Raw genomic sequence first — 16,382 nt, forward strand, 5'->3', positions numbered from 1 at the left:
AGCCTACAGATATATTAATTGTGTATGACTGTGTGGTGGTTTGACCTTGGCTAAATGCCAGGTACCCACTGAGTCACTCTATCACTTCCCCCCCGCCTTCCCCTGTTTTCTCAACAGGGCAAAGAGGGGAAGGAATATAAGATAGGAAAAAAACCCAACCAAGCCTTGTGGGTAAAACAAAAGCAGTTCTAATATAAGCAAAGCGAAGCAAAGGTCCGCACGCGGAAGCAAAAAAAAAAAAGAAAACAGATTTATTCTCTATTTCCCATGAACAGGCGATCTCGGGCCTTCTCAGGAAGCAGGGCTCCACTACGCGTAGTGGTTGCCTCGGAGGACCAACGGTGACCCCCACCCCTTCCTCCTTTCTCCCAGCTTTATACTGAGCAGACGTCATATGGTCTGGAATATCCCTTTGGTCAGTTGGGGTCAGCTGTCCTGGTTGTGTCCCCTCCCAAGATCTTGCCCACCCCGTCCCACTGTGGGGGGGGAAAATGTCAGAAAGAGCCTTGGTGCTGTGTAAGCACCACTCAGCAGTAGCCACAGCACCAGTGTGCTATCAACACCCTGCCAGCTCCAACATAAAACACAGCACCATGAGGGCTGCTACAGGGGAAAACCAATTCCGGCTCAGCCAGACCCGGTACAGTCTCCACCCCTTATTCCATACCATTGACATCACGCCCAGGTCCCACATAACACTCATTTATCCATTCCGAAAGCTTTCTTCACTCCTCCAGATGTTCAGTGACTTGGCTCCCATCTGTCAAGATGGAAGTTCAGGACAGGAGCAGTATGTTTGACTGTTGGACTCCAGCACCGGCTAGGTTTGGGACATCATCGCATGGGTCTGGTTCACTCTTCGTCGTTCCTACTTCCTCCATCGCTTCCTGCAACAGATTGTCTTGGCTGTAAGGGAAAACAATTCAGACATCAGCAATTTTATCAGTTAGGAAGTAGGAATTCTGCTGGGGTGTCTGAAGAGCTGTTGGGAGGCCTGTGCTGAGAGGGGTCTGGATGGCAGGACTGCTGCATCTGATCTGCCTCTACGAGGAGCTGAGGCTTTACTCACCTGCAGGGGTTTGTCTCTGCAACAAGCGTCTCAGGTGTGCGTGTGAGAGAGAACGATGGGGTGTTCTTGTGTCAGTGATACTGGAGGCAGAGAGAGAGGAAGTGCTACTTGGATAGATTTTTTTGGAGCTCTACATCTCTAAGCAGGTTTTGTTCCCCTTCAGTAACTTCTTCCAATGTTTGTGCCATTGACTGAGGCCATCAGAAGCTCCGTAACGGAAGAACCTAGGAAGAAATCTTCCGTAGCCTTGTCCGTTTTGCTTTGGTATTCTCTTTTTGTTGGTCTGCTTGATAACCTTGCTTTGATACATCCATAACTGCTTAAACCAGGAGATTGTGAGTAGACTTTGAGGAACTATTAAGCAATGAGTGTGACTAACCATTTTAGAGTGTGCAGGCAGTCATGGTTCCAGTGGAAGAAGTTCACGTGACTCACCAGAAATCACCGTTATGCTTCAGGTGTGAAATTGCAGGTGCTTCCTGGTGGCACCTGGTGTGTGCTGCACACACTGGAAGGCACTGCTGGCTCTGTCTGCTGTGTCTTGTTCCAGGAATGCAACGGCATCGTGTCTGCTGCAGCAGCTGCCTTCCTCCTCCCCGCTCTGCAGACTCGCAGGCTGCCACTTACAGGGACAGGGGGTAGAAGCATCAGTGGAGGAGAGAACCCCTGCCCTGAGGTAACCTGTTCTCAGGGGTTGTTTCAGTGCATTCCGTGGGGCAGGAGTGCTAGAAGGACGGGGTGAGGAGAAGGGCAGCCCCGTGGAGCCAAGGACGTTATCCATGGAACTGAGCCCAGAAAGAAGGGAGGGGTGGGGCGAGGGGTTTTAAGGTGTGGTATCGTAACGCTTTTCACTGTCCCACTGTGTCTGTTAAGTGGTGGTGGTGTTAGTGTTTGAATTCAAGTGCTATTCTTGTTTTCTTCCCCTAACAAGTCTGTCTTTTGCCCCTGACTGTAATGGGTGAGCCAGCCCCCCCTGTCATTATCTCGATTCCTGAGCTTTTTGCTTCCTTTCTCCTTCCCAGCGCTGGGGGGGAAGGGGTGAGTGAGCGGCTGCGTGGTGCGCAGTTGCCCTCTGGGCTCAAATCAGGGCAAAATTTAAGGATGGTATCCACCTAAACAGGTCAGAAAGTGAAAATCCATCAGGAGCTATGGCGATTTGATGTAATGTTTTTGAATGTTTGGAAATGGCACGGGACATGGTGTTCGATTTGTCGAGCTTTGTAACATCGGTGCAACAGGGGGTTTGAATCAGTGCACGGACACCTCCTTGTTGCAGGGTGAGCGTATCGAGTCCCAGATGGTTTTGTCCTGCTCTCAAAGGTAAAGAAGGATTTTCCTGCTTCCATGGGAGCAGACAGATTTTTGAGAGCTCTTTGTAGTTCGTTTAGAACGAGTCTGGGAATTAATGTTGTGATTAAACATCTCCACCCAGAATCATGGGGGGTTCCTCATACAGTGGGTGAAGAGGTGGAGGGTCAGATCTACACCTGGGTCAGGGGCTGCATTAACCCCCCGCCTCCCGCTGCAGGAATGAGCCGAGGCAGAGGCGCTGTGGAACAAACATGAAACCTTTAATAAATTATGGAAGAAAGAGAGATATGGGAAAGGGCTGGGGCGGGAGCGAGCAGGTGCAGGTCGTATGTTGCGGGGATTCGTGCTCCACACCTTCTCCATCACGCTGTCAATAGCGACTGCGGGGGTGTGGGGCCCTTTGTCCCCTGACGTCCCTCATGTTCTTCCTCTTCTTGGGTGGGGGGGAGGTCTCCTGCGCCTTGGGGCTGCCGGCCAGCACAGGGCGCTTGGCCCGCTTGCCGTGCGCCCGGCCCAATCCAGGCACCCCCCGGCAGTTGACACGGAAGGGCAGCGGCAGGCGGGTGAGAACCACCCGGGGCTGCCTCCGCAGCACCTCCTCCGTCAGCCGGGCTGTGCGGGGAGGGTGATGCTGGAGGGCAGCCAGGGGACTGGGCAGAGGGGTCTCCCGAGCACCCTTCAGGGGATTCTCCAGGGGCAGGCGGGTGAGAACCACCCGGGGCTGCCTCCGCAGCACCTCCTCCGTCAGCCCGGCCGTGCTGGGTGGGTGACGCTGGGGGGCAGCCAGGGGACTGGGCAGAGGGTTCTCCAGAGGATGCTCCAGGGGACTCTCCACAGCAGGCTCCAGGGCACTCCCCATGGCAAGGACCGCTGCCACCTCTCCCTGCCGCCCCTCGGGGTCTGGCAAGGGGGATGTCGCCACCCCCGAGAAGGGGTTGCTGTGCCCCAGCCCCGCCACCGATGGTTGCTGCTTGGGGCAGCCACCCTCTGCCACGTACTCGAGGAGCTTCTGGAAGAGGGCGGTCGAGCAGGGGCTGTTGGGGACTTCAGGGACAGCATCCTTGCCATCCACGGTGTCGAGCCAGGCAAGCGTGTCGGTAATGTCCACGGTGAAAGACAGCTCGTCCTCAAACAGCACGTTGTCCCCTGCCAGCTCAGGAAAGGCCTCGGCAAAGGCGTCTGACCCCAGCTCGGGCAGGTCCGGGGGCATGGCTGGGGCCTTGGGGATGGTCACCCCTGCTGAAAAAGCAATCAAAGTCAGCCCAGCCCCGGGGCCATGCAAGCTTTCCTGCACACAGGACACCTGCCCGCAGGCTCTGCAACCCCCAAATCTCACCTGTGCGCTTTGTTGTGGTTTTTCCTGGTGCTGTAGCCAGGTGAGGGCTGGCACTGCAGATGCTGTCCTCGGTGACCCCGATCGGCTGGAGGGGCACCAGCATCCCCACCATCACCTGCTGTCCCCAGCTGTGGGCAGGGGGACAGGGAGCAGCCAAGGAGCAGAACTGCACCCCAGGGGGTAGCTGCACCATGGGGTTGAGCCACATGCTGGGGAGGAGTTGCACCAGCTGCCCCGGGGCCCCCATGGGCCCTGGCCCCCCCTGCCAGACGCTGGCCTGGGGCAGCTGGTAGGTGATGGGGGGCAGCTGGGCAGGCTCAGAGGCCGCTGGCAGACCCGGGACAGAGCGCAGCATGTCTGCAGTGACTGGTGGCGGCACGGCTGCAGCACTGACGCTCTGACACCCTGTCGTCGGGTGGTTTGTATCTGCCCCATTATGACATCAGCCCTAACGACACCCCATAACCTGGGGCCGGCTGTGAGCCGCTCCGCAGGCAATGGGCTCCTGGACACTCCGGCCCCTCGCTCCATGGCTGCCCTCAGCCTTTGCTTACCCACAGCCCAGATGTCACTGGGCCCTGTACCTACACCCTGTTGATGGCTGCTCTGAGCAAAAAGAGCCTTGTGACTCCCCTGCAACTTTTCAGTGTTATCTGGCCTGGTGTAAAGCTCCCCAGATGTAGGCACCAACTGCCCTGGTACCAGCTCACGCAGGAGGAAGCTGAGGCACAGGCTGGCTAATGCCAGTGATGAAGCCACAACTACTCTGTCCCTGCCGTATCTGCTGCCAGTTTGGAGGGGTGGAAGGTGTCGCTCAGGGCCAAGGAGAGGAGAGCGGGGGGACAGGGAGCCCCGTGCTGACTCCTCACTGGCTTCACTCCTGGCCAGCTGCTTTTCCTCTGTGCCGGGACGGAGAGCACAGCGGGGGCTGGAGGGCGTTGGTCCCCCAGGAGCTGCGCGGGATCCCGGGGTGTTGCTGAATGATGACCAGCGCCTGCTGCGGGTTGGCAGTGGGAGCCGCTGCGCTGATTCCCCGCGGCGAGCCTGTGCTGGGGTCGGTGTGACACACGCGGGTCGTGTTTGGGAAGAGCTGGCGCTGGGGACACAGGAGAGCTGCCTTTGGGAGAGCCTTTTTCTGTTTCTGGGCTGCAACACTGGCGTTTTATTGTCTCTGCAGATGTCCTCGATAACAGTTGTGTTATCACTGAGGATGGAGAAGGCGGCAGGTGCTGTTTTGTGAGGCACCACTGCTTGGCGCTGTGTTGTCGTCCCTGTCACCCGTCATCAGGAGGTTGTACCGGCTCCTGTGAACCAGTACAAATTACACGTTTGTTTTGTTGTTTGGGCTACTGGCCTCATTCTCTCTCCGACCTGCTGTCATCATGGAAAAGAAAAAATACGTTACTACAGTGTATTAAAACCCAGAAAAAAACCCTTCTCATCTTTTGATAATACTTTTTTCCTGGTTCTTTTGTGAGGCTTGTGTTTTGTCCATGTTAATTGTATCTTCCTTCTGGATTCTGTGTTTTCTCATTCAAATGCAAACAATAACTGTGTTTCGGAGCTCAAAGGCAAGCAAAAGAAGGTGTCTTTTAGGTCCAGCACGGTAAACCAAGCCAGTTCTGGTGCTAATCTAATTAATAATGTGTATGGGTTTGCTGCAACAGGATGCAGATCTCCTCCTTTCTTATTGCTATATGCTCTCTATTCTCTGTCCAACAAGGTCTCCAAATTCCTACTCTCTGACACTTTCAGCTTCTGCAGCTTCTTTCAAATGTCATGTGCTAATAATGACACTAACTGTTGTGTTCCCACCTCTGATCCTGGATCTAAGGGTATGTTTCCTCATGGTATCCCGCAGCTTATCCAGGAATTCTGAGGGAGTATCTTTAGGTCCCTGCCGAATGGCGTATAGGGCCGCACAGTTAATTGCTTTCGGTACAGCCCGCTCCATGCCCCTTACAATCCAATCTCTGTGTGCATTTAGCCATCTCATATGGGCTCCTCTGTTGGGGTCCCAGCCCGGGTGTTTTATTAGAAACTGAAAATGCTTGGTCACCCCAACAGAGTGGCTTCGATACCCTTTGCTGCACTTTTCCAAGTTGCAAGATCAAAGGAAGTGAACGGGACTGTTATTCTGACAGGCCCCCCCCATCCGGCCCTACGGCCTCTCTCAGAGCAGCAGCACCACCGCTCTTTTCTCCCTTCCCCGTCTCCGATACGGGTCTGTGAGGCGGAGAGCCTGGCTCTGGCTCCTCCAAACTTTCACTCTCCTCCTGCTGGCTTCCTACAGGTGGTTTATAGTACTCAGGTAAATCCTTTATTTCGGCACTTTTCTCTTTCCCTTCCTTATTTTCCTTCTCCAGTGCCAGCACTAGTGGATCTCGTGGGGGTGCCAGGCCACAGCCTGTTTGATATTCAGGGTGGTCTCGGAGGGTGAAAAACATGTCTGCATAGGAGACTTCATCCCTCCTTAAAACAGCATCAGTTGTAGCAGGGTGTTATAATTCAAGGACCCATTAAGGGGCCATTTTCCCCCTCATCCAATTTATATAGGGGCCACCACTGAGTGCAATATGTTATTAGTGTCTTTTTATTCACACTTGCGCCTGGAGCTCCCCCTATCTTCTTCCAGTGTTTAAAAATACAGCCTAGGGCACTCTTTTTGACTATTACCCCACTCTGGCCGCTTCCCATCTCGTCTACTTTACCTTTACGCTGCCCGATTAAGCTGACAATATCCCCTCAGGCAGATGGTACAAGGGTGCACTCTCCCCACAGAGTACGCACCTAAATTCAAGACAACAATGAACACAGAATTACTGCCTCCCGCTAGAGGAGCTATTTCACCTGTGACACTTCAAACACTGAGCACAAACAAACAGGCAGCAACAGTGACCCAGCAGGCGGGCACTAGGGCGCTCTGTACTAAGGAACGTTCCCTGGTCCTGCACTACCCCCCACTGGTACAGAGTCTGCCCTGCGCTTCGTTCCTCTGCGGCCGCTTCCCTCGCGGGATAACGGAACTGCGGGTCAGAGAACTCCGCACTGCGCAGCTGCAGCCGGGCTGCGCCTCACACCCGCAGAACAGTCACACACCCACACAAAGGGGCCCTTACACTTATTACTCACACAACATAAAATGACAAATACTACAAACATCAAAACACCAATTACAACAACAGCTAAATCATAAAAGTCGTAAATCAAAGCCAGAAGCATAAATCATATACCATGAACCATTTGCTGTTTTTCATTTACCACAGATCCACACCTGATCAATATCGACTAAATTATTATAAACGGTACCAGATTTTACATTTGATGGTAACACAGCAATGCCACACCACTCCTGTACCCCCGTACTAGGAGTACCCAGGTCGACCCAGGATACCAATGTGGTCAGAGTGTCGAAACCACCCTGCAGCCCACGGGACCACCACCACTCTACTTGGGGACTCGCACCCCAATCCCTGGGACGGGACGAGCACACAGGCTCTTTACCTCGCGTAGGACATCTCCTTACGACTTACAGGTCTCCCCGTTCTCCAACATACCTGATCTGCCGATGGATGGTCCTTGTCTGCCCCTGCGGAGATCGGGAGAGCAAGGGAGGTTCTCCGAGAAACAAACCTCGGGGCACGCCTAGAACATCCCCTCTCAGCCAGTCCTGCAGCCAGAAAGAGAGGGTCCCGTCTGGTGCCAACTCATTCACGGAAACAGACTCTACAACTCAAATAGAGTTATACAGCAGGTATGTTTACTCCGGCACTGGGGTGCAAGGGGATTTCTCCACAAAGCTTGCACCCCAACAGCACATTTTACCAGAAACTTCTAGAGTGTGGATATACATATTCATTGGATCACATAACACAAATATTCATATGCATAAGTGAGGCTGGGTTAGCTCTAGAGGCTGGTGTCAGCAGTTTATGTTCTCTTTGCACCTGCGCATTGCCTCCTGGGGGTTGTCTTCAGGGGTCTTTGGCAGGAGGCTCGTAGTCTTTCTCACCTTGTTTTTTCCCCGGAGCATGTGCAGATTCTCTTAGCCAATTTCTTGAACAACAAAAAATGTTTTTCAGCCGGTTTACTCATCCTATCTTATTTAAGGGAACCAATGAAACTTCTACAGTCCGTATATGGCTATCTTTACTCATTACCGAGCCCCAACTAGTTAGAGCACACCTGTTCTTCAAGGACAAAACCATGGTATTTTGCTGAACACTGGAGTTCTTGGTAGATTTTCACAGTAAACTGCTTTGTTTTGATGGACACAGCAGTCCTTGGTAAAATCCCACAGAACAGTCTGGGGAAGCAGGATTCTTAGCAATATTAAAAAATACTATAAGTAATATTGTAACTTGATATAAGTAAGGAAATAAGTTGCTAAGCAGTTTTCTATAAGTAAATAAGTCTTAAAACAAGTAATCATTTCTCTGTATCACAGCAACCAATCATTCTACGAGGACCCTTTAAGGTTTTGAAACCAGTGTTGGCCAGAACGCCCCCTCCTGTGGGGGTTGCACAGCAAGAGGCAGTGAGGAAGTGATGAGCACAATTAGATCATTACTGCCACACGCATCAGATAGAGGAGGGGGCACCCAAAGTGCTCAAAATACAAGATCCACCCTCTGATCATCCTGAACCCCCTCCCTCATACATAAAACCTGCTCCCCCATTTGAAACCCACCTAAAGAATGTATGGTTCACTGATACATCCTATAGAAGAGAGGGAAAGGTATGGAAATACCGAGCAGTAGCTCTGCATGTTGACTTGGGAGACTGAGTCGTAACAGAGGGTGAGGGAAGTGCTCAGGTGGGAGAGTTAACAGCGGTATGGAGCGTGGTTGTTAAAGGAGCTGAGAGTACAGAACCAGTATTTATTCACACAGACTCCTATGCCATGTTCAAGGGGTGTACATTGGCTCACATTTTGAGAACAAAACCACTGGGAGGTAAATCGGGTACCGGTGTGGCAGCATGAGAAGTGGGAGGAAATCTTAAACATTGCAAAACAGAAGTCCTTTTTAGTAGGATGAGCCGCTGCACACCAGTCAGGAAATCACCTGCCCACCTGCTAAACAACCAGGTGGATTCAATGACTTGTTTGATGAGAACAGCTACAGAAGGTGAGGAGGAGAAATGGGAACACTTACTGGAATGGCTGCATGTAAAGCAGGGTCATTCAGGAAGCAAAGATTTGTTTAAAGAGGCAATAAGCAGGGGATGGTCCGTAACCAGGGAATTGTGCAATACCATTATTTCAGCGTGTAGTCTATGTCGTACTCGGCTGGGAGAGCACAACCCTCTCAAGGACCAACCCCTACACCTAAGGGACAACAAGGGACTATGGGGCTATCCACCTGGCAGGTGGATTATATTGGCCCTTTCCAGCTCTCCGAGGGAAAACACTGTGTATTGGTGGGGGTGGAAATAGTGTCGGGCCTAACCCAGGCAGAAGCTGTATCTCAAGCAACTGCAGAAAATACGGAGAAGGGGTTAAAACACTGGTTTAGCTGCTTGCCTAAGCCCAAATCGATCCAATCAGACAATGGTAGTCCCTTTACTGCCGGGGTGGTTCAGGAGTGGGCTTGAGATGAAGGAATTCAGTGGATTTTTCATATTCCATACTATCCCCAAGCAAATGGGACTGTGGGACGCACCAATGGACTTCTAAAGCAGGCCCTGAAACCCCTCGAACCGGGATGGTCACAATGGGTGCCAGACGCAGTAATGAGGGTAAACAGCTGGTGCGGAATTAATGGATGCCCACGATTTACCACGTTCTGTCCTAAGCTTCTGTCCATACTCGACAGGAAAAAGGAGACTAAAGACCCTGCAAACCCGCTCCATTATCCTGGGCAACCTGTTCTAGTAGATTTGCCCACCGTGGGGCAAGTACCCCTAACCCTAAAAACTCCCATCAATATTTGTTCATGGGTGGCTACTGATGCCTATGGGAAAGAATACCTCATCAATACCAGGGGGATTGTCCCTTCTTTCTAACCATTACTGGTTTGTTATGTATGTACTTGTTTTACAGGGCGTTGATCCTAGATGACACAGGGGACCCATGTTACTTTTAGCACTTTCAATAGTTACATGCATTATCGGCTACTTATTTGTAATTTGCTTACATTATGATATGGAAGGACATTTTGGGAAACCTGGTGATCGATCTTTGTCCTTGCAGTGGTGGGACCATGGGGGAACTCCCCCAGTCTATCCTGGGACCTAATGTGAGGATTCATGCACATTTGGAATTAAACTTATCAGGGCGTATGTATAACATTACCGACCTCTGTCAGAGATGGCTTTAAATTCACCATCAGCCCAGTCAATCTCACTGCACTAGTTCTGCAAATTTAACCCAGGTGTTCCAAAACGTCTCGGGAATTGATGAGGCTACAGAAATCAACACTGTCAAAGGAATATGGCAAGGCCCGAACACCTTCTATCAGGCTCCATCAAATGTCACATGGGAGAAATTGTGGAATCATACCTGCTGGGTGTGGAATAAACCATTGCCAATCAATTACAATCCACAATGATATGGATATCCAGGAAATTTTACAGGTACATTTAATGACCCCACTTATTGGAAGGCTAACCCAGAGTTGTGCCTTAAGTTACCTTATTGGGAATCACCTCCAAAATTTGAAAAGCCTGTGAGTCACCCGTGACTGCACACTGGTGCTTGCAAATACCAAACTGGTTTGGGGATCTAACCAGTTACAGTGCTGGCTCATAGAGCTGGATGTGGTCCTGACAACACCACAGCCACCAACAGCAAGGTGAAGTAATCAAAGACTGGCCGGAGGGGTCTGATTCCACAAATCAAGCATCAATGAATTGTACCTGAATATTAAATTGTATTCCCACTTAAATCCTTATGGACCTGCTAATGTGATTGTGTAACCTCAAATAGTTTTGGAAAACTTAACTTAGCAATTATATGTACTAAGTAACTGAACGAGGTTTGCCTTTAGGGAATTAAAGGTGCAGACCCAACAAGCATCTAAGACAGCGCTGCAGAATCGTCTAGCACTGCTGAAGGAACACGGAGTGTGCGGTGTGCTGAGTCTAACTGCGGGAGAACGCTGCATCCCCACCCACAATGCCACCACCTCTATAGAGGAGACCCGTGCCACGATGAAGGAGATCGCCAACAGGAACAGAGAACTTTTTCGACTGACGGACTGATTTGATGGATGGAACCCTGGGTCATGGGTCACATCACTGGGATCCTCAGGACTCACAGGGTGGGGAAGATGGCTTGTAGATATCAGTATTATGTTATCATGCGGATTTTTGCTTTAAATGGTATGCCTTGCTCTCTCACCTTCATTTATGTGGAAGTGCTGACAGGACCTTTGATGCTTGATAGCTAAGCTTACCCAGGTCTGTGTATGCTTGTGTTGGGCATATGGAAGAAGTTGGCATATGGAATTGTAGGTTTCTTCAATTTCTTGGGGTTTCACTCAAAGTGGAAAACTAAGGTGGTGAGGTGCGTATCCTGAAGTGTTTGCATCTCCTGTGGACAGCCTAGATGTTTTGGTTCTCTAAAGATTTGATTTGAACTCTGGCACCCTTCAAAGGTATCACCCACATAAAATTCTTTGCCGCTGCAGTTTACTGTTAAGGTGTTTCCTTTTGAGGAAGAAAGTTGAGTGGGAACTCACTTGTTCTAGAGAAATAATCTTAAATTAGAAGAACAGTGATCTCTGCTAACTAACACCTGAAGAAGGAAAATATCTTTTGTAGCAGGTGTTGGTTGAGAAGTCTCTTGGGTCAGAAATAGTTGCCAGGAAGGTATTGCCCAAATTTAATGGAATATGCCTCTTGTAGGTCTTTTTTGTCTTTGCCATACTACCTTCATTTTATAGGCAATAATTATTTTATAGGAGTGCTGACGAGGTGTAACTTGTTTAAAAAGTGTTCTCTGACCTGAATAGAAGCTTCTACAGATGAGTGTGTTTTATTTTTGTTTATGTGTTACCATCAATCCGGTCTCGAACCCTCTGAGACTTAGTTTGAAGTTTGAGAAGGCAGGCATTCTTTATTGCAGAGCTGGATGCACGGGGGATCACTCCACCAAACGTGCATACACTAAAACAAACATTCATCCTTCACACACCTTACAGACACGAATATTCGTACATTTTCCAAGAAGTTTCCACCTTTCTGCCTATCTGCTACATCTGCATAGTGTTGGTGTTGCAAAACTACCCTACCCATGTGTGCAGGTGTCTCAGGTGGTCATCGGTGGTCATTTGGGGAGTTAGCCCCCTACTCCTTTTTCCCTTTTATGGTCGCGAGTCTTTTGAGGACAATTTCTTCTCCTTGGATGTTTCCCAACTCTGTTGTCCGGCCAAGCTGTTCCTTCTTATCCGCCTTGTTTGAGCAATTCTGCCAGGATGTTTCTATTCTCAAGGTTAGGATATCTTCTCTGTACACTTTAATCAGTCAGGCCTTGTTAAATTCAAAATATTTTGTTTGGTAAAACATTTCCCCCCTTTGAGAATTCCAAAGTAAGATCTCTTTGGGAGTCTCACCTAGATTGCATGATTCTAATAATATTGTCAACTTCCAGGTATACACAATGGGGTACAACATGCCCCCAGAAGGTGTAATAGGATGCTTCTCTTATCACTAATTGTTACAGGCCTCAACCTGCAGGCACCAACTGCTTGCAGGCATCAGCTAGCAGGCATCAGGTGTCCCTGTCCCCGGCAAGTGGCCTGTGAAGGGGGTCCGGGGACCCTTGGGCACTTCGGGGTGTTACCCAAAATAAAGACTCTGGAAACCAAGGTTAGTTTAGAGAGGAGATACTGCTTTAGTCTGCGCAGGGTGCTGGGTGGAAAGCTTCCACATATCAAGCACACCAAGCAAAAGAACTTCAAAGTATTTATACACTCCAAACTACATGATTACACATTTACTATAATGATTATTAATTACTTACTTATCACCCCTATCCCTCATTGGTTAGTAACATGATTGCTCCCATTTAAAGTTACAGTGGGTTTTTAATTTTCTGCGCAAGCTCAAAGGGTGAGGGTCTTTATTTGGGCTGGGGTCTTTGAAGCACTCTAATCTCTAACTAAATTGATTTACGTTAAACAATTTTAACAAGCGTCCATGTTCCAGGATGTTTCTCTTCTTCAAGGACGGTAGCTCCTGATTAGAAGTTCCTTACTAATTATTGTTGGTGGTGTGAAGAACAGCCTGACCTAGCTCATGCATCCAATCTGTCCTTGTATTTGATGAGAAACATCTGTATGGACAATAATAGGTACTATGTGTCCTTGGGTGTGATGAGAAGCAGTTGTGTGGCCTACAATTCCCCAGTAAACAATACATTCTTTCCCATGGGTAGCAAGCACATAAAATTTAAGCAACTCTGAACAAGGCCTCTTGTTCAGGGTACAAGGGGGGGCACCCCTGTCCCCCCCCAGAGGGGTCCTGGGACACTGCAGGGGTGGACATGGGGACACTGGGAAACCCCCAGGGACACTCAGGGGACCCCCCAGTCCACCCTCTGTGTCCCCACAGAGGGGTTCCAGGACACTGGAGGACACTGGAAGGGACACATGGGGATAGTGGGGGACCCCCAGGCCAACCCCTGTCCCCATAGAGGGGTTCCAGGACATGTGGGGACACTGGGAGGCACTAAGGGGGGACACATGGGGACCCCCAGGCCACCCTCTGTGTCCCCATAGAGGGCTCCTGGGACACTGGGAGACCCCTAGACCATCCCCTGTCCCCATAGATGGGTCCCAGGACATTGCTGGGGGTACATGGGGACAGTGGGGGACCCTCAGGCCACCCCCCCATCCCCATAGAGGAGTCCCAGGACACTGGGAGACACTGGGGGGGGGGGGGGGCATGGGGACAGCAGGAACCCACAGGCCACCCCCCTGCCCCCATAGAGGGGTCCCAGGACACTGCTGGGGAAACACAGGGACAGTGGGGAACCCCCAGTAGCAGGCTCCAGTGGGGTGACTGGGCAGACTGGGGGGACTGTGCCACCGCCCTGGGGGTCGTCTTGGCTTTCCCGAAGGAGGAGGGGGGGTGGTTGGGGACTGTCCCCAGGCTCCAATTTGAGGGTGACAGAGGAGGGGACAGCAGGGGAGGCAGTGGCAGAGGGGGACAGTTGGGGTCCCAGAGTGGTGGCACACTTGCAGGTCCAAGTGCCCCCCTCAGTGTCACTGCTGGGGGGCAGAGACACCACAATGTACTTCTGGACACTGCCAGTAACCGTGGCACTGGGGACCATGGGCACTGCCACACCAGTTTGACCACGGGCTGGACACTGGGGATGGTGGTGGTGACAGGGTGGGTGCTGGGCTGGTGCAGGTGCTGGGCTGTAAGGGGTGTGCAGATCCCACTTAACTCCCATATTCTCTCACCTTTTTAACCACTTCTGCAACAAAATGGGGGCTTCTATCTGACGACATCCCTGCTAGTACACCAAACTGGGGTAATACTTGATTTAGCATTTGTTTCGCTACTTCACGTGCCATATTGGTGTGACAGGGGTAGGCCTCTGGCCATCCGCTAAACGTGTCCACCAGGACTAGGAGATATTTATAACCTCCTGTCTTTGGTAGTTCAGTAAAGTCTATTTGCCAATATTCCCCTGGGGTTATTCCTGGGGTTGTTATCCCTAAGATTACTCTCTTACCTGCGTTAGGATTATTTGCTTTATAGATCTCCCATTTCTCAGCTACTGATTTTACAGTCTCTGCCATATATCTGCTAAGTAAGGTCTTCCTTAAATGTTAGACTTTCTGTTCCCCAATGAGTGGCTTCGCGCTCTTTTGCAGCCACCTCTCTCATTAGACTAGGGGTGAGTATTAATTACCTTTGGGGGGTTATTGCCCAGCCATCTTTTTGTTCCTTTGCCCCCAAATAGCTAATAAATGTTTTATTGTGCTCTTCATAATGTGGGGTTTGGTCCAATATCCTTGGTACTTTTTCAAGAATCAAGGTTAGAATTTTTGCTTTGGCCACTTCTTTTGCTGCTTTGTCAGCCAATCGATTTCCTCGCACAGCAGCATCGTTATCTCCTTTCTGATGAGCTTTACAATGCGTAACTGCCACTCGCGCAGGTAGCTGGATGGCTTCCAATAGTTTCAGAGTCTGGCTTGCAAATTTTGCTTTTATTTCGCTTTCTCGAGAGGTGAAAAGTCCTCTTTCTTTCCAAACAGCTCCATGAGCATGTATCACACTAAAAGCATACTTTGCCCACACATTTACTTTTTTTTCTTGACTTAATTCCAATGCTGTGGTTAAGGCTGTAAGCTCAGCCTTCTGTGCAGACATTTGAGAGCAGCGCCTGTGCCTCTATAATGGCATCTGTTGTGAAACGGCATATCTTGTTTTCCTTACTCCGTTTTGTACGAAACTGCTTCCATCAGTATATTTAAGTCCCAGTCTGCATCCAAAAGTGGTTGTTCTTTTAAATCCTTCCTGCTGGAATAGACTTCATCAATGGTTTGAGACAATCATGTTCAGGAACGCCTTCTGGAGTTCAAGAGGATAAAAATATAGCTGGGTTATCAATGGCAGTTGTTTTTAGGTTTACATCATTCTGTTCTAATAAAGTAACCTGATATTTCAACATTTAGCTTGGAGAGAGCCAAAGTCCCCCCTTTTCACCGAATCACAGAATCACAGAATCATCTCGGTTGGAAAAGACCTTGAAGCTCCTCCAGTCCAACCATGAACCTCACCCTGACCGTTCCCGACTCCACCAGATCCCTCAGCGCTGGGTCAACCCAACTCTTCAACCCCTCCAGGGATGGGGACTCCCCCCCTGCCCTGGGCAGCCCATTCCAACGCCCAACAACCCCTTCTGCAAAGAAATCCTTCCTAAGAGCCAGTCTGACCCTGCCCTGGCGCAGCTTGAGGCCATTCCCTCTTGTCCTGGCGCTTGTTCCTTGGGTCAAGAGACTCATCCCCAGCTCTCTGCACCCTCCTTTCAGGGAGTTGTAGAGGGCCATGAGGTCTCCCCTCAGCCTCCTCTTCTCCACACTAAACCCCCCCAGTTCCCTCAGCCGCTCCCCATCAGACCTGTGCTCCAGACCCTGCACCAGCTCCGTTGCCCTTCTCTGGACACGCTTGAGTCATTCAATGGCCTTTTTGGAGTGAGGGGCCCAAAACTGAACCCACTCATCGAGGTGCAGCCTCACCAGTGCGTTTTGTTCCAGTACTGCCAATATGGGGAGCATATACAGTCCTTTTCTGACCCAAAGTCAATTTCTGGGTCTCGGTAATCAAGATCACATTTGCAGCTACTGCTCTCAGACACCCTGTCCATCCTTGGCTAGTCGTATCTAGTTGTTTGGAAAAATAAGCAACAGCTCTCTGTTCAGGCCCTAAAAGTTGGGTCAGAACTCCAAGGACCTACTCCTTCCCTCTTGTGTGTGAACAGTTCAAAAGCCTTAGTTGGGTCAGGTAAACCCAAAGCTGGAGCTCTCATTAGAGATGCCTTGAGTCTCTTGAGTGCGGCCTTACTCGCATCATCCCTTTGCAGAACATTGTTCTCTGCAGTTTTCAGCAGTTGAAGCAGTGGTTTTACTAACAGTCCATAATTAGTAATCCAAAGGCGACACCATCTGACCGTTCCCAGAAAGGCATGCAGCTCGTGTGGAGTTCCAG

The 16,382-nt window shown here is 50.4% G+C and overlaps 1 protein-coding gene across 1 annotated transcript in view; it reads left to right on the forward strand.

The window, feature by feature from the left end:
• LOC141927756 (glutamate rich 3-like) overlaps window positions 1-7,297 on the forward strand; it is a 13,020-nt gene extending 5,723 nt beyond the window's left edge. Inside the window, exon 4 of the mRNA XM_074835021.1 lies at window positions 7,252-7,297. Within this exon, the coding sequence (XP_074691122.1) occupies window positions 7,252-7,277 (26 nt within the window). The 3' untranslated portion in view covers window positions 7,278-7,297. The remainder of the gene's footprint in view (window positions 1-7,251) is intronic.
• The last annotated feature ends 9,085 nt before the right edge of the window (window positions 7,298-16,382 follow it).

Source organism: Strix aluco, chromosome 10 (assembly GCF_031877795.1).
Source record: "Strix aluco isolate bStrAlu1 chromosome 10, bStrAlu1.hap1, whole genome shotgun sequence".
Lineage (NCBI taxonomy): Eukaryota > Metazoa > Chordata > Aves > Strigiformes > Strigidae > Strix > Strix aluco.